A 17831-nucleotide genomic window follows, 5' to 3' on the forward strand; every position below is an offset into this window, starting at 1 on the left:
GATATGGTCAAACTTTCGGGTTCTAGTAAGAACTCTGGCTGCAGCGTTCTGGACTAGCTGAAGCTTGTTAAGGCTTTTGCTGGGACATCCAGACAGCAGGGCATTACAGTAGTCAAGCCTTGAAGTAATAAATGCATGAACTAACTTTTCTGCATCCTGTAGAGATAATGCATTTCTCAAATTAGCAATATTGCGGAGATGCAGGAAGGCTGTTCTAGTAATATTAGTTATATGTGCGTCGAAGGACAGATCAGGGTCTATAATGACACCAAGGCTTTTTACAGATGAGCTTGATGCAACTGGGAAATTGTTAAGTTTAAGTGTTAAATTAGACAGTCTGTTTCTAGCCGCTTTTGGACCAAATGCCCTGCAGCTACCCCGATGTGTTACCCTGAGCGTCTGCTTCCCCTTTTTTTCCTCTCCTTAGGCCTCTCTTTTGCTTGATGATTAGTTATAATTGCTAGTCAGAAGTGTTTATCACAAAACCAACAAAAAATGGTGGTCTACCAGTACCATATCTAACATCAGCTGACAGCACATCAGCTGGAATCCATGCATGTGTCCTCCACAGCTAAAGACATTCATTATCCAACAGCTGTAGCCACGTATAGACCATCATAACATAAGAACAAGTATCTAGCTAGGTAGTATATTAAAATGTACAGAAGATCTACTTATACCCCCACTTTTTACTTTTAGAAGTGCAGTGCCGTCCATAAATATCGGCAACCTTGGTAATTATGTGCGAAATGAGCCGTTGGGTGCCAAAAGACTTTTGAGCATAACGACTCAGAAAACGTCTACAAGAAAGTAGCTAAGTTGAAAATGTGCATTTCCACCATCCGGGCAAAAATTAAGATGCTTAAAACAAATGCAGATCTTAAGAATCTGTTGGGAAGAGGACATATGTCTATATTGACCCCACACACACACTGAGGAGGGTGGTTTGACAAAGAATCTCCAAATATCACAGATTAGGAACTGCAGAAATGAACTAGATCTTGGGGTCAGAACATCTCCCAAACCTCTGCTGTCAAGGACCAATAAACTCAAGCTCCTACAATTTGCCAAACATCATTAGAACTTTCAGTGGGGTCGTGTTCTCTGGTCAGAGGAGACCAAAATAGAGATTTCTGGCAACAAACACCAGAGGTGAGTTTGGCGTGGAGACAAGGATATACAGAAAAATATCCCATCCCCACTATGAAGCATGGTGGTAGATCTGTGATTCTGTGGGGCTTTTTTTCTTCCAAAGGCCCTGGACAATTTATTCAGATACATGGTATCGTTGACTCATTTAAGTACCAGCAAAAATACAATCAAAACCTGACTGCCTAAGCCAGGAAGCTTAAACTGCATTATAGGAGACGACTCAGAGCTGTTATCTTTGCAAAAGGAGGCTGCACAAAGTATTAAATGAAGGGGTGCCAATAATTGTAGCACACAGAGATTTGAAAAAAATATATATATATTTCTTATAAGATTTAGGTTTCTTTTCAATCATTGTACTTAAAAGGGTTTGATTTTTATTAATATTTTGAATTAAAGATCAAAAGAATCAGCATAGAATGTTTTTTTCAGCCTGTTTTGGTCATTTGATTTACCAGGGGTGCCAATATTTGTGGAGGGCACTGCACACTGACCCTGTTCTCCTGTTATCACTCCTATCCTTATGCTAGTTCCTCTCTTGCTCCTTCTCTCTGTGTATTGTATGCTACAGAGGCACTAGAGGACATTACTGTTACTATAGCAGTGGTAATCATGAAAAGTATATCAGACTGAAATAGAATTAAAGCTGTTAGGGGGGACATAACCAGTAATTCTGCTTCCATTTATTTAGTACTTGATGGATGATTTAGCTCTACAAATGCAACTGCTTTATTAACTTCCTCTACTAGACTACTGCTAAACCATTTTAGAGATGTGCATTAAGCATATGCACTAGCCTACTGAGCAGAAACACTTTGGCCATTTAATCACATTTAAATTAAATAAAAACAATGTTCTTTCCACACTTTCAGATGTTTTTTTACTAGACATTAACACTTATTATGATACAGTGAACTTCCACAGAATAAGCTTCTATGACATGTGTAGAAGAGAGCTAGACCATTAACTCAACACCTCAGACTAGACGTTAATTCCTGATTAAACACTTTCAAGGAAAGGTTGGTGATTTATGCTACACAATGACTGAGGTAATGAAAAGGAAAGCTGATGGCATGGCCACCAAAGCTACTGAGGAACTCTTTTCACACAATTCCTCAGATGTACATGATCAAGAGGGCCCGCACTAATGGCGTTCTCCATGGCACATCATGGAGAATGAGATATGCACATCCATAGGATGGGACCGGTGGGGGATCACTGACAATGAGCTTTTTATGACTGAAATTCTTAGCAGACAGGGAAAGTTAAAAACCTTTGATAACACAGTTATGAAGAGCTTCATATGCTTAACTTTTATGGATTGAAGAAGGTCTGCTCCTTAGGGTGCAAGTCAGGGAGCATGTTTATGGATGTGAGGGGATCTGTTTCCAAGGTAAAATGACTTAGAATAGGGATAATCAATTCTGATCCTGGAGGACCAGAGTCCAGTACAGTTTTTTGATTTCTCAGCTTGCTCTTCTCATATTTTCCTCAGTAACTAGTGTTCCTGATCAGCTACTTCTGCCGCTGCTCCTGATCCATGTGAAGTGTCATTTGCAGGTCAAGACTAAACTGGGCTCTGGTTCCAAGCTCAGGTCCAATTCAACCTTCACTCTAACCAGCCAGAGTGAGAGGGTGACACCAGAAGCCACAGAAACTCTTCAGGATCTCAGCTTTAGCCAGCATGGCCTCAATGATAAGCCCTCTCTCCTAGCCAGAACGATCGGCTTGGCCCGGGCCACTGCCGCCGTTCTTTCCAGCATCTTCACAGATGAAGGCCTGAGCCCTGCACAGTTCCAGGCCATGCTAGCTGTCTGGATTTCATTCTGCATCCTTTGGAAGTGGCCATCTGTGCTGGCCAGCATGAGCAGCCTGGAGCACAGAGCACTGACCCAGCCTTGCCCCAAATGTGACCACAATCCCTCTGTCCTGCAGCTCAGAATTATATGCCTCTATCTACATTCAGAGCAGGTTTGAGATACTGAAGATCAAAGATATCATTTAAATTTTTAAAAACTCTTATGTAGTACAATTAATTGTCACAGAGTACCCCCAAAAGACATAATTTAAACACATAAAAATTCCTTGTTAAATATTAATTCGTTACATATCTTAATGTATTATTGTTATTCCCAAGAAACACCTGAAAATGGCATAGGATCAACCCTAAACCTTAACATCCATTTAGAATGCACAGAAATATGAATATGCACAATTATGCAAATTGAAAACACTCTCTTAATGCCCCATTTCTAAACCCCACCCTTTTCCCCACATACTATCTCTATGTATGTTACAGACTGAGCAGACGAGCTGAGGCAGAGCAGAAACTAAGCTCCCACTGTGACTTTAATAATCACAGTTTCTGTCTTTCTGGCACTCCAGCACTTGATTCCACTTAATCAGTTTTGAGTCTTTATCCTCCTGCCTCACTGAAGCATCAGTGAATCAAAATTGCTGGTAGCTTAGCCTTCTTGCTAAGCTAATGTTAGCCTCTGGTGCTAACAAGGATATTAATTAAAAGCAGCTAAACCTAAGAGCTCCATACACAAAAACTAATTAATATCCTCTACAGGTAATACAATTAAATAAAGCATTTTCTGCTAATTGTAGCACACAATTTGCATTTACTTGCTGAGTAAAACATTTTGGGAACAAAATTACACCTAAATAAAATGATTTAAATGTTCTATAACTTTTGCACAGGCCTTATTGTAAGTTTTATTTTTCAAAAAGTTAAATTAAACAAATAAACAGTAACTGTACATTAAAATGTAGAGAAATGTGTTCTCTGTATCCCACTATTCCTTGCAAAAATTTCAAAAGCCTTCAAATTGCCAGGTGATCCCCTGTGCACAGCCCTCTTTCACAGGTTTTCTATGGGACTTTTTATGAGGTTTGGGCTCTGACTAGATTATTCTAATGCAGAGATGTTCCTTTTTTTTAAACCATTTCTTAGTTAACTTAGATGTGGGGTTTGGATCACTATCAGGGAAGGTGAGGCTCCTCTCTATCTTCTCAATATTTTTTGACAGGTTTTGTGGCAAAATTTTTCAATATTTGTTGCTAATCATTATCCTATTTATTGTGCCTAGAGCCCCTGTTCCAAGTGAAGAGAAGCATGCCATCGCCAGGCTTCACAGTCGGTATGATGTTCTGAAAGATCCTCTCCAGACATTGATGAAACCCCTTAAAACTAATCTCTGTTCATCAAAATTACATATTTTGGAGTTTTTTTTAAAAGACAAAAAATGCGCGCATCTATGAATATGCAAATAGAAGTCTACCTTCAGGGCTTTTTGCCAGAAATCAGCTCTTCTGCACATTCCACATGTACTTGAATTGACTAGCCTTATCTTGCTAATGCTATACTAGCAGCTCATGAGGATGACCTTTATCATGACACACTTTTAGTTTTTTCAAAATCATTTTTTTAGTCAGAAACATCGTAACTTTCTTCATCAACATCCCAAAGCCGTATAGTGTCCTGTCAGCGTTTGACATGAATCCTGATGTAGTCTACCTTGTAAGTCAAATACTGTCTAACATTATCTAGCATGTTGCAGATTTGTTAGGAGTCAGCTTCTTATTCTAAAACACCTTGTTCCACCTTATTATTATGCAATAACGAAAGCCCCTCCTTGCCAGTGTACAGGATTGGTTCCTTAGGTTTGTGACATATGAATCTTGGCTGTCTTTCTGGTGCCTTTTTGAGACTGTCCCTTGTGCACTGCAGTTTCAAAGTAGAAATACTCAGCCAAGGCATTATTTCGCTCATGATGTCTTATAGCATATAAATGGACCTGGTAACAAATTTAAAAACTTGATTTTTTACTGGAGTAGGTCTTTAAAAATGAGCTTTGTTGTCACATATTTTCGAATTCAGGCCAAAACTTCACCTTTGTCTCGTTAAATGATTTTGGTGGTTAAATGTGTTTTTGCAAAATGGCTGTTCTTTACTGTGAAAAATGGCTTCTTGTTTTTTTGTTCTACTCCGTAAATCAGACACATGCAGAATACAGAAGACTGTTGTCAATGCAAGAAAAGAGAAGTTAGTATGAGCAGGAAGTTCCTCCACCTTTTTTAATGTTGCTAAAGGTCTCTTACTAGCCTCCCTGAAAAGTTTCCTTCTTGTCCTGTCATCTGATTTTGAGGAATTTCCTGACCTTGGCAATGTGGTGCCACATTTTTTCCACCTTTTGATGAGAGTCTTCACAGTGCTCTATGGTGCTATCAGTGCTTTTGATACTCTTTTATATCACTCTCTTGATCTGTACCTTTTATAAAACTCTAGATATTTTGTCAGCTCATAACAGATCATAGCTACACCATATGTGTGTGTGTGTGTGTGTGTGTGTGTGTGTGTGTGTGTGTGTGTGTGTGTGTGTGTGTGTAGTATGTGTGTATATTGAATGATCGCTACAAATTATACTGGGCTTGGAAAATGGTTAAAGTAACATTTTCACATAGATAAAATCAGTACTTGCTGAATTTATGTTATACGTATCATTTGTAATATTAGTGTTTTTCCAAAGGGTAGCCTATCCTCTGTAATATACCGTTAACCATTAACCTATAATATAGGTTGGGAAAGCTCTGGTACAGTACAGAAAGTTTCTAGATTCTAGAGAACCAGTTATTTCACCTTTAGAAACAATTGCTTGACTTCTGCCTGAAACTTTCTCTACCGCACTTACATTTTAAACAGGCAAACCTTATCAGGAGCTTAAAAATTCGCTGGAATTTTCGCCAACTTTCAGTGGGCATACCTCATACCCATCAAACCACCTCACCCCCTCCCCTCCCCTTCCAAAGCTGTTCTGCCCAGTCATCTCTAAAGTGCAAACGGTGTGGTGTTAAAGAGGGTTCAGTGTAAGTTTAATGAGGCGCTGAAAGGCTGTGTGTGAGCTCTGCTCCTCTCCACTCTTCTCTTCTTGCTGACGGCTGACGGCGCCCGTTCCGCTTTGGTGCTGGCGAGGCGCGCTCCCGCTTTGGCCGTGTGACGCGAAGGGGTGTGCACACGTGCGGCGCGCCCCCGCTGGAAGTCCCCCACCGGATAAAAAGCGGTGCGTCGCGGGTGGCTGCTGGAGCACACGGCTGCGCTGCACGGCAGCATGTAGGCTGCGGGGGGAAAGCGGAGTACAGCGGGTTTAAATGGGCAATCTGATGGGCGGGCTGAGGTACAAGGAGCCAAGCACCGTGGAGGAGTGCGACTCGACATGGGAAACGGACTCAGAGAGCGAGGAGCAGCCGCAGGGAGCAGAGGAGGACAGCGGCATTTCGGACAGCATGAGCCCGAGCGAAACGGCCAAGTGCGCCGAGCAGATGGACAGCTTTCAGCAGGTACTCTCACCGCTACTGCTCAGGAACCTCCACTGAAAGGAGACAACAAAGGAGGGATCTGCTTCAGCTCAGCGACACAGCGAAGGGAAATGGGTCGCGAGGGCAAGTGCTGCTAAAATTAGAAAGCTTATTTGGTAGCCTAATTTCAGATTTGGCACGCTTGTTCTTTTCAATACGACGTGAATGATCAGGAGAAAAACACGCTCCATTACTGGACTGATGCTGTTCTACAAACAGCCTATGGCTAAGATTGTAGTTGTTGCCAAAGCGTGGGCAATGTCAAGCTATTTACAAAAAAGGATAGCTGGGAGGGCAGTACTACCTAGGTTAGAAAATGTTCCGTTTTCTTTAATGATAACTACGACTCAGAACATCTGTCCTTCTTCTATGTGCTGCCGTGGTTTAAAGCAGCCCTGGTTATTTATAGCAGGCTGACTTATAATCGTTCACTCCAACGTTGTTCGTTTTGACCCCTTTCACTGTCATTCAGTTCATTTACGCCTTTCCCTGGTGAAAAAAACAGTACAGACCAGCATGAATTCCGTGCTGGTCTTAGCTGGTTTGTGCTGGTCTAAGCTGGTCTGGTGATGGTGTGGTGCTGGTTTAGCTGGTCACCCAGCATGGTCATGCTTGTTGACCAGCATCCAAAACACAACATATGCTGGTTTTGGTGGTGATCAGCCAATCAGCTTCCATTACTGCTGGTTTTGTTGGTGAATGACATATTAACGTCCCTTGCTGCTGACCAGCATACCAGCATCTGAAACACAACATATGCTGGTCTATACTGGTTTTCCTAGCAGGGTTTTGTCACTGTGATGCTTAAACGATAGTTTTACACCACCAGTTAGGCGTTGAGGTCACCAAGATTGGGAGTTGTTAAATCTGACCTTTCCTTTGAGTTAAATCTCCAATATTTACAACAGGTTTAAGGGAATATTTTATATCTGAGGAAAAAGTCCTTCATGCTTGCTTTCATCCTGGAGCATCCTCATACAGGTCTTTATCAGATCTTCAAAAACATTAAATGATTTAAATTTATGGTTGTCCCATGTGGACAAATGTTCTGCAAAACAAAGCATGCTTTTTGTGCTGTTGACCACAGATGAGACACAGCCCGTGCTGGAGTGTAGTGCTGGGCCAGTGTATTTTCATTCAGGCGTGGAGACGTAGAGTGACTGAACATCACTATGGGCCAGGGGCTAAGATTGAGCATGAATTAGTAAAAAATGCCTACAAGGAGCTTCAGCAAAATGGAGTTCCTCACTGTCCAATTGCTGCAAACTCTGCATCTCTTTGGGGACACGCACTGACTGTGTAGCTCAGCACTGATGCTTGTGAGTGGGCTCATTCATGCATTCTTTTCTGCCTACTATTCACTTCTCTCTCTCTCTCTCTCTCTCTCTCTCTCCTCTCTCTCTCCTCTCTCTCTGCTCTCTCTCTCTCTCTCTCATTTACTTTTTCAGTTTGGTGACACAGTTGAGTTGTCCACTAAGATGAAAAGAAGCCTTTATGCTGCCAAGGACCTGTACAAGTACCGCCATAGTTATCCGGTAAAGTCTTATTTACTGTAGTTATCTGCCATAGTTATCCACCCACTCTCTCCCCAGCACTTCTCCAGCCCGTACCTACAGCACAGCACTAGAACTGATGCTTTCTTAAGCATTAGGAAGTGGGCCGTATGGTTTTCATATAGCTAAGACCGTCACTATTGATTATATTAGTAATTTACTGATTATTTTGACAAGGAATTGAGTAATTAGAGCATTTAAAAAATGCCAGACAGTGCAAATGGACTTATATATACATATACATAAAGTTTCTGTCATACAAAAAAAACAAAAACTGTAATCTTTTTTTTAATTGAGTGATTGATTGAGTTTGATCAAGTGATCATGGCAGCCCTACCTAGAGCCTGTATGATTAATTATAGCTAGAGATGACACAATAACACTTTTTCTTTTCAGATGCCATTGCCGATATTGACACCTTGAGTATCGGCCAATACTGATAGTCTTTTTTAGGCTAGATTTATTACATGACTCCCTCCAATATCTAGTTTTTGCTGATGGCAGCCCAATACTGACACCCATCAACACTGATATGCAATCACTAATTACAGCAGTGAAAAATGGAGTGTTAGTCAGAACTGTTAATAATGTATCCTCAGATCTGTGCACTGAAGGTTGTTTATATCAGTTTGCGGTACATGAAATGACTTTGGTCTCCAGATGACAGATGTTTTGCCCTCAGTGACACTCTCACAAGTTCATACTGAGTCTGCTGTAGATTCAGGACTGATGGACACTCTCCACCTCTTCCTATTCTTCTCTCCTTACAGAATTACAAAGAGCCTCGACAGCTAAACGAGTATCGCAATCTGAGGTTCTACCTGAATAAGATTCCTCTGGTACCAGACGGTAAGAGGATGCATGTGTGTGTATGTTACCACACTCTTTCTCACAACCCCCTGTGCCTAAATAGAGCATTTTCATTCATTTTTCTTAGTAGCTTTGCTCTTTATTGTATTGTAGTATCATCTGTCAATGTCTTAGAATAGTTACCACTGTCTGAAGTTGTATCTTAATGTGCAGAATAGTTTAACCTCTGATGTCTTGGCTTGTTACACACTTAATAATCTTAAGATTCATTATTTATTACTTTAATTACTTTAATTTTTTTGGTAACTATTACAAGACTAATATGTAAGTTATGTAGCTATGAGTTGACTCGCATACAGGTCCATGAGAGTTTAAGGGGTTAAAGCTGTAATGTGAGGTTATGCTGGTCTGTTTTATCGTTTATGTTTGTTGTCATATTTGGTGCATATAGGGAAGGTTTTAAGAGGTGGATCAATATGTTTTGCTGCAAGGGCAGTGCTTAACCTGCTGTCCTCATCTCTAGCAACAGCTGAATCTCTGACTTTTCTGGCATTACTCCAACCCTTTACCTGCACTTTTGAGTGTATTTTTGTAAAAATATGCCAGTGCTTTTGATTCAGTGCTGATGTACTGTATATCATGAGAACAAATTCTCCTTGATGTTTCAAAGGCAGCCTGCACAGCTCTTCAACTGGCAACATCTGCTCTTCAAACTGCAAAATAAGCTCTGTCACAAAGTGTAGTCATACTTCCACAAAAATGTCTTCACACCCTCTCATCCATATCATGGGATATCCATTTTCTTTTAACATAGAACAGTGCATAGAACAAGATCTGCTGAATATTATTAGAATGCGTGAATAAAACAGCTGAAGCAGGCCTGCAGACTTTTTCTTCAGGCAGGTATCTCTTCGTCGTGTTTCATAGAGGAGGAGCCATTGATTGGTTTGTAGTGGAATTAGTTGGATTAAGGAGTGATTTGTAGTGTAAACACCGGACCACATAACGACTGCCTCTCAGCAGCTGGGGCGCAAGGGCACATCCACACAGAAATGCTCACTAAGACACACACACACACACACACACTAAGACACAGCTGTGGACTGGGTCTCTTGTGAGAGCCCCATGTGTCCAAACCTCAAATAACCTTGACCTCTGATAATTCTGTAGTATCAGGAACACCTTTAACTTATGTTTTCAGCCCTGTTCATGTTGGGTTACTTTACTTGGGTTTGTTTTATAATTTAAGTGATTGTTGATGAAGTCTGTGATTTTAATCATGTAGCTTTTACAAGTCTGGCGGTGAAACTTAAGGAGTGAATTACCTTCTGGCTGAACATGGAAACACATTCGTCCTGTTTTAACCAACCTCACAATAAAGTTATTACAAAACCTGGCATAAGACACATCAATGTGCCATGTTTCTATTTTTATTTAGTGTGTTATTGTATAGTGCTGATGTGAACGTCCAGGCTATGACCTCATAGGCAAATTACACAGACATTTTATCCTGTATGAATTGATATTGATTTCTTACATAAATGTTTTCTTGTCATTTTGTGTTGTCGTTCCTTATTTACGTCATTTGATTTCAGTCCTAAATTCATATCTGATAGACACTTTCCAACACTGTTCATGTTATATTTTCCTTGACACAGATGTCCATGTCTTTCTCTGCAGGAATATATGTTGAAGAGATCCTCACCAAATGGAAGGGAGACTATGACAAGCTTGAGCACAATCACACCTATATTCAGTGGTAAGTCACCCAATATTATTTTCCTTGATATCCAGACAAGAGATGAATATGCAGGCGATCACAGAGAGGGATTCATAAGAATATTTTGCGTCTCATGTTATTTTACTTTGGTATTGATTGTTTCTCACTCACCAAAAGGCCAGAAAATCTGTTGAAAACTTTCAATCAAAACTAATTGTAAGTAATTGTAAGTAGAAAAGGAGAGGTTTTATTATCATTTGAATTTTATTAATTTTATTTTATTTTTTTCCCATTTTTGGATTTTTTTTATATGAAAACTAACAGTAATACAGCTGGAAGAGCTGCCTCTTTACAGAATGTAGGGCAAATATAAATGTAATTACATTATTACATTTATATAGCATAGCTAAACGACAGTAATAACTGTGCACTTCAAAGGGTTAGGTTTCATCCCTGCATGTATTGCTGTGTGACATTATCACCTGTACTTAAGGAGAGAAACTGGCAGTGTAGGCTTAGGCCCGGCCAGCTGAGTGAGGAGTAAAGGTGAGAGACCTTGTGTTTGGCTTTGAGTCCTGAGGCGCCAGCCCTGCACAAATCAGCAGAACAAAACCGGGCTTGGCACATATGCCACTCTTCTCACTCTCACTGCTGACAAAGCTGAGGACTGTTTGCATAATATCAATTAGCAAGTTTCAAAACACAAGTGAGCGTGTGCAGACGAATTGCTAGCGTTGCCTTTGTTAACTGAATTAATAAGAGATGGCAGTGGAGGCTTGCCCAGTGCAGCAGGCAACCAGCCAGAACTGCTTGGCCTGTTAGAGAGAAAGCAGAGAGAAAAAGACTGAGAGAGAGGAAAACAGTCTGGGTTGCAGGCTTGTCCTTTGCGAGTTGTTTAACAGCTAGCAGTAGAAGGGATCAAACAGCTGACAGGGAGGAAGTTTGCCCTTTATTATGTCCTCTCTTTCTGCTGCATCCCTCTCTCCTCCCTCCTTCTTTGTCCTGGTGAAAGTCGCTCATGCCCATTCCAGCAGGATTTATTATCGGGGAGAGCTGGCTCATCAATGCTTTCATCGCCTGCGAACAGAGGAAGCCATAAGTCACGCTGCAGCTGAGCGGCTGAGCGTGTGCCTGTGTGTGGAAGAGCAGAAGTGAAGCATACATGCACTGCATTTACCGATCAGAAGGATTTTTATGAGCGAGAGTTTATACATGTTTGGATATCGTTGCTGTCATATCAAAACCTTATACTATTTTTACTGTTTTTACGTTTTACACCATTTGATACCTTATCTGAATACTTCATAACGAATGGACCAATAGATATGGTCCAAAATGACTTGGAATAACATTTTGTTATGTTAACGTACATTAAAGTTAATGTTTTTTCCCTTTACTATAAAGTTTCCATTTTAGAGACAAAGATTTGAAATGACAGCAATGATAAATCTCTTCTCTTTCTTCTCTTCTCTTTTATTCTCTTCCCTCCCCTTCAGGCTTTTCCCACTCAGGGAACAAGGCCTCAATTTCTATGCCCAGGAACTCACTCAGGATGAGATCAAGGTAAAGACATTTTAAACAAAAGAGATGTTTTCTTTATTGTCATGTTTGTTATTTACTCTATTTGGTGGTATTTTACGAATTAACTGGTATCTTGATTCTTTGAAATCATGTCAACAGGAATTCCAGAACACTCGAGAGGCCAAGCGACGCTTCTTGCAGGCATACACCATCATGTTGGACTTCTTTGGAATCAAGCTCTTAGATAAGAATGGAAATGTATCCCGTGCTCCGAACTGGCAGGACCGTTTCCAGCACCTGAACGAGTAAGAGCTGGAACCCCCCTCTGTGCATTCACTCTGTTTGGTGTCAGATCTGAGGAGTAATTTGCGTTGTAGTCCCAGGTCCCCCATTTTGTATAACCGTTGAAACGTTTCTGCCTATAATTTTTAGTTATTTCTCACTCTGAGATATTGTGTTCAAAGTGTGTTTTTAAACTTTAAACTGTTCGTTCATTAATTTATTCACACATGTGTAGTCAAACAGCAGTAATAACTCTCAGGGTAAATAAAAAGAGTATGTCCAGACATCACTACTGTTGCTTATCCTAATTGAAAATGCTCTGTTCCACATCATTCTACCTCTTTCCTCTGGTTATGCAGTCTTTATACCTTGCTTTGCTTTGACTACGTTTATATGTGCTCATGCAGCCAGGGGTGTTCTAGGTAAAAGTAGGCAGATGCCTAGGACCCCCATGAGCCAAGGGCCCTGTGAAAATACAAATCAGAGATACTGTATGTGTTGATGTTCAATCACCTATTCCGAAATATGTGTACATTTTAAAAAGTAGCTGTTAGTTGCGATTGCAGCACTTCTTTTCAGTGCATTTTAACGCAGCGCCACCACCTGATCATGGTTATATTGGACTGTTCCATATGGTTGCTTGATGACACAACTGCATAAAGACTGACTGGGATGAATAATGCAATTAAGCGATAATCTACATTTTGGAGAGGCGGCTCTTTGGTATGATTTTCATTCCAAGTTACTACTACTCTCAAAATGTAAAGCTTATGCTACTTACTGTTTCCTGAAATCTCATTACTCAGTACTTTACTTTTACATTACTGTGTACCAAATTATCTCTCTATATTTGCAGATTATTTTGCTTGTTTTAAGCATGATTTCTCAAAAGCTAGCAAAATTATCTGCCAAAATAGAAAGATAATTTCACTTAATAAAATACATAAGAAAAAATGTCTAGAAATAAGTGAAATAATCGTACAATATTTTTGCAGTGTTGATGGTTGCATCACTAGGGAGCCCAGAGCCTCAACTAATTTAAACATGTGCCTCCAGGGGGCTCTGTCTTTTACTTAGAGCCCCAGAATCACTAAATCCACCCCTGCATGCAGCCCAGCATTACAGAGGATTGGCAGCTTCCTGTTTCTCAGCGTTGGTGTCAATGATTCCTTACTGTAGCATCACATTACTGTCACACTCAGTGGGCAGAGAAGTGGGTCAAACACACGGAGAGTAGTCCCTAACCCAGGCTACTTCAGAAAGCAGTTGATGTAGAGATTGGTTGCTAGTGAGAGTACTCAAATAAGACAGACTGAAGTGAGGTGGAAGACATAGACCAACAGATGGACAGACAAGACGTTCAAAGAGAGAGAATCTGCTGTGCAGGGTGACTTTGTGTGTGCGTCTGTTTGTCTGTGTGTTATTGCCCCAGGACTGGGACCATAGAGGACACACACCCATAATGGCCATTACAGACATCTCAGAGATGTGCAGTCTGTTATCATGTCTGCGCTGGCTTTTAGGAAGCACTGCCATTCAGAGGCTATCCTTCATTAGTTTAGATAAAAGATAAAGATCAGATAAAATAGGAAAAAGCCATGTCCTAAAGTTGAACCTCTTAACTAGCTCCTCTAGCTCTTGACTTACTATATTAATTTTATATTATTAATAAGACTTATGATCCCATACCTACTATTAGCTATTCAGTGACTACTGGAAAAATAACATGTAAGATATGTAGTTATGAGAGTGAGTACTTGGAGTATTGACTTGCCAGTGGATCTTTAGAGTTAAGTTAATATTGCAATGTCAGTCTTTGCAGTAATGATATTGCAGAAGGTTGCATTACACAAATGATGCCTCTAACCAATCACAGTGTTTTAATGCTGTGTGCTGTGAGCATCCTGACCATGTTTCAGAGGAGGTTTTCTAGGAATTAATTAAAGCTTTTACGTGATCAAATAAAATGTATTTTGGTCAAAATAATGCTGCGCAGTTATTAACCATGTCACATCAAGGGCTCACTAATGTCTTTAGGCATATTGCAATCAGAGTTCACCATATGGCAAAGAAGTGAAACTTAACACATCCTCTACAGAGAACAGACTTCTCAGACCATGTTTTATGTTTTTTAATTTGTTAAATTCAGCAAATAAACAGTAATTGTGCACTATAATTTGCAAAAATAGAGGATTTCAATGAGAAAATTAGCAAAACGTAATTTACCAGGGGTGCCCAAACTTTTGCATTCAACTGGCAATACAAAAGCATTGCAGTCTTTCATATTGTGCAGCCTTCCTTTCTCCTGTTTCTGCCAGTACGCTGTCTGAAAAATATTTTGTGTATAAATGTATGTATGTATATATGATAAGATAAATTATAAATGATTGCTTTTCCTGTGCAGATCTCAGCACAACTACTTGCGGATTACGCGGATTCTGAAGAGCCTGGGTGAGCTGGGCTTCGAGAGCTTTAAGCCCCATTTGGTTCAGCTGCTTCTGCAGGAAGCTCTGGTTGAGGGTACGCTGCCCAACATGCGCCACAGCGCGCTGGAGTACTTTGTGTACACGGTGCGAGCTCCTAGCCAGAGACGCGCTCTGCTCCGCTTCGCCCAGCACCACTACCAGCCCCCTGAGAACTTCATCTGGGGGCCCCCCAGAAGGAGACGTCTACCAGGGGGCAGGGGGAGCAAAACAGAGCCTGCAGTGGACTGGAGTACAAGCAAAGCTAGGTCTTCTAAGCAGGGAAGTCCAAACAGCCCCAGGGCGGAGAAGGGGGAGCTGGAAGGGAGGGAAGGAGGGGAGTGGAAGACAGCAAAGTTGCCCAGAAGCATTCTGGAGGGCCGTGCAAGGGTAGACACAGAGGAATACATTGAAACTGTCCCTCTATAAAACAGTGGAATAAGGGGATTCAGGGAAAGAGCCTTAGAATATTAGGATCAGGCTTATTTTGGGGACTAGGAATGGGCTTGGCCCAAAGCAATATTATTCCCTGCCTTGATTTTCAGTGACTAGCTGTAAGAGATTTATGACTCTTTGGCTTTTTGTAAAATCTGTGAGGAATCAATAACTTTCATTTTGTTTACTTTAAGGTTCACAGTATTAGCTGATGACTAGCACAGTATTAGCTGATGATTAGCTGATTTTTCTGCTGTTTTGTTAGTCTTGCCTGACATATTAGACGAATCGTAGCACACACTGAGATTAATATGTAGATATGTGTCTGTTGCCTAAATTGCCTGTGTGAGTGTTGGTATGTTTTGAATCTTTGCCTATCCAGTCTTCCTCTGTGAGATATTGTAACTAGAGGTGGGAAGCACTATGTGATATTATCACGATACTTGAGCCATGATGCGATTGTGATTATTTTGATATGAGATGTTGCGGTATATAGTGAATTATTTTTGACACTGTAAAACATTTTACTTTAATATTACAGTAAATTACTGGCTACTAGTCATAAATCCAATTACAAAAATGTTTGGGCATTATACGAAATGCTAATAAAATCAGAAAGCAGTGAATAGGTTCAATGAAAAACAAAATGTTATGTTTTACCTTGTGAACATTACAGTTTTTTGCAAATATATGCTCATTCCAAATTTGATGCCTGCATCATAGTCCAAAAAAGTTGGGGCAGGAGCATGTTTACCACTGTGTTACATCACCTTTCCTTTTAACATCACTTAATAAGCAGTTGAATGACACCCATTGATCCAGTTTTGAAAGCAGAATGTTTTGCCAGTCTTTTGCTATATAAGCCTGCACAACTGTACGGCTCCTTCATTGTTGTATTTTGCACACATTTTCAAAGGTGGACAGGTCTGGACCGCAGGGACGCCAGTATATCCCCCACACTCTCTGATTACACAGCCATATATTTAATGTGGAAATAAGCATGGACGTCCCTGAAAAAGATGTCATCTGGAAGGCAGAATGTGTTACTCCAAAACGTGTTCGCATTAATGATACCTTCACAGATGTGCAGATTATCCACTAATGCCCTCCCATACCATGACTGACCCTGGCTTTTGACCTTTACACTGGTAACAGTCTGGAAGGTCTTTTTCTTCTTTGCAGAACACAACGTCCATTATTTCCATAAACAGTCTGAAAGTTTGGCTTATCAGACCACAATGCATGTTTCCACTGTGCATCAATCCAATTCATATGAGACTAAGCCCAGAGATGTTGGCAGCATTTCTAGATGTTATTGACATATGAGTTCCACTGTGCATAATACAGACTTCATTTGCATTTGTGGATGCAGCGATGAACGGTGTTTATTCACAGTGGTTTGTCAAAGTATTCCCGAGCCCATTTGTACATCTCCATCAAAGAAGCGTGTTGTTCTTTAATGTAGTGCTGTCTGAGCGCAAGGATTTATAGGCATTCAGTTGTGGTTTTTGGCCTTATCCTTTAAGATTTCTCCAGATTCCCTGGATTTTTCATATTATTATGCACTGTAGAAGGTGATGCTCATAAAGGACTCAGCCTTTCCTTTTATACCCAGGCACGATTGTATCTCCTGTTTTAGAGGTTTTTTGAACATTCCTAGTCTTAAATTGACCCTGTCCAAACTTTTTTGGAATGTGTAGCAGGCATTAATTTCAGAACAAGTATGTATTTATAAAAAACAATGAAGTTGATCAACATTAAATATCTTGTCTTTGTGTACTTTTTATTCAAATATAGGTTAATGCATTTTAATAAATCACTGCTTAAAGTTTTTATTTGCTTTTTTTGTTATTGGCACACTAATGTACTGTACCAGGTTAACAGTACATAACAGTAAAATAACAACTTTATATTACTGTGATGCAGCTATTTGTCCTGTATTTTTACATAACAGCTGTAAAAATAATGCAACTCAGTAACCAGTAATTTACAGTATATATATACATGTGAAAAATATATCTTTAATTTTACTAAACCAATCTTTTTGATCTTTGAATAAAGTAAATCTTAAACTAAAAAAATATCTTAGGTTGATTTTACAATTAAATAATGGTTACAGTTTTTACTGTGAAAATTTTGTCTTAAATATTGTGAAATCATGGCAATATTAACAGTGTGAAAATTATGTCTCCAAAAAGAAAACTTTTCTGTTTCACCTAATTTACACTTTGTTCATCTCACTTCAGGCTCACTTTAATTTTAATATTATCTTTTCAAGCAAAGTATCACTATACCATCGATTGTTTCTCCCACTTCTATTTGTGAGTGTGCTTGGAGGTCAGACTTTCCACCCATTTTAATGGTACTTTAACAAGACCTCGTCCACTTGGCCTCATCATTTCCCCTCGGGGGTATCCAAGGCCACCTTGAGGGCCATTCTATTACATTATTAGCTCAAGTGAAGGGAGTTAGATGTGTTCTCGGAGAGGCGAGGGATCGAGTGTCAACTTCGGCAGCAGATCTGGCCCATCATTGCAA

At 40.1% G+C, this 17831-nt stretch overlaps 1 protein-coding gene across 2 annotated transcripts; it reads left to right on the forward strand.

The window, feature by feature from the left end:
- The first annotated feature begins 6242 nt into the window (after positions 1-6242).
- Positions 6243-17007, forward strand: ogfrl1 (opioid growth factor receptor-like 1). 2 transcript variants are annotated; one of them, XM_036574277.1, is made up of 7 exons: positions 6243-6492; positions 7959-8045; positions 8834-8912; positions 10554-10632; positions 12090-12156; positions 12274-12419; positions 14801-17007. In XM_036574277.1, the coding sequence occupies exons 1-7, from the start codon at positions 6304-6306 to the stop codon at positions 15285-15287; spliced, it is 1134 nt and encodes a 377-aa protein (XP_036430170.1). In that variant the 5' UTR covers positions 6243-6303; the 3' UTR covers positions 15288-17007. The 2 variants fall into 2 exon arrangements, with proteins under 2 accessions (XP_036430170.1, XP_036430172.1); XM_036574279.1 differs by lacking the exon at positions 7959-8045.
- Positions 17008-17831: the final 824 nt, after the last annotated feature.

The sequence above is a fragment of the Colossoma macropomum genome, unplaced genomic scaffold, assembly GCF_904425465.1.
Source record: "Colossoma macropomum unplaced genomic scaffold, Colossoma_macropomum, whole genome shotgun sequence".
In the NCBI taxonomy this organism is placed as follows: Eukaryota; Metazoa; Chordata; class Actinopteri; order Characiformes; family Serrasalmidae; genus Colossoma; species Colossoma macropomum.

Bases quoted from the DNA above. Each gene is read 5' to 3' on its own strand.
- ogfrl1 (XM_036574277.1), top strand. From the start codon at position 6,304: ATGGGCAATCTGATGGGCGGGCTGAGGTACAAGGAGCCAAGCACCGTG. The intron at 8,913-10,553 runs GTAAGAGGATGC...CTTTCTCTGCAG, and splicing joins GATTCCTCTGGTACCAGACG to GAATATATGTTGAAGAGATC. The intron at 10,633-12,089 runs GTAAGTCACCCA...CCTCCCCTTCAG, and splicing joins AATCACACCTATATTCAGTG to GCTTTTCCCACTCAGGGAAC.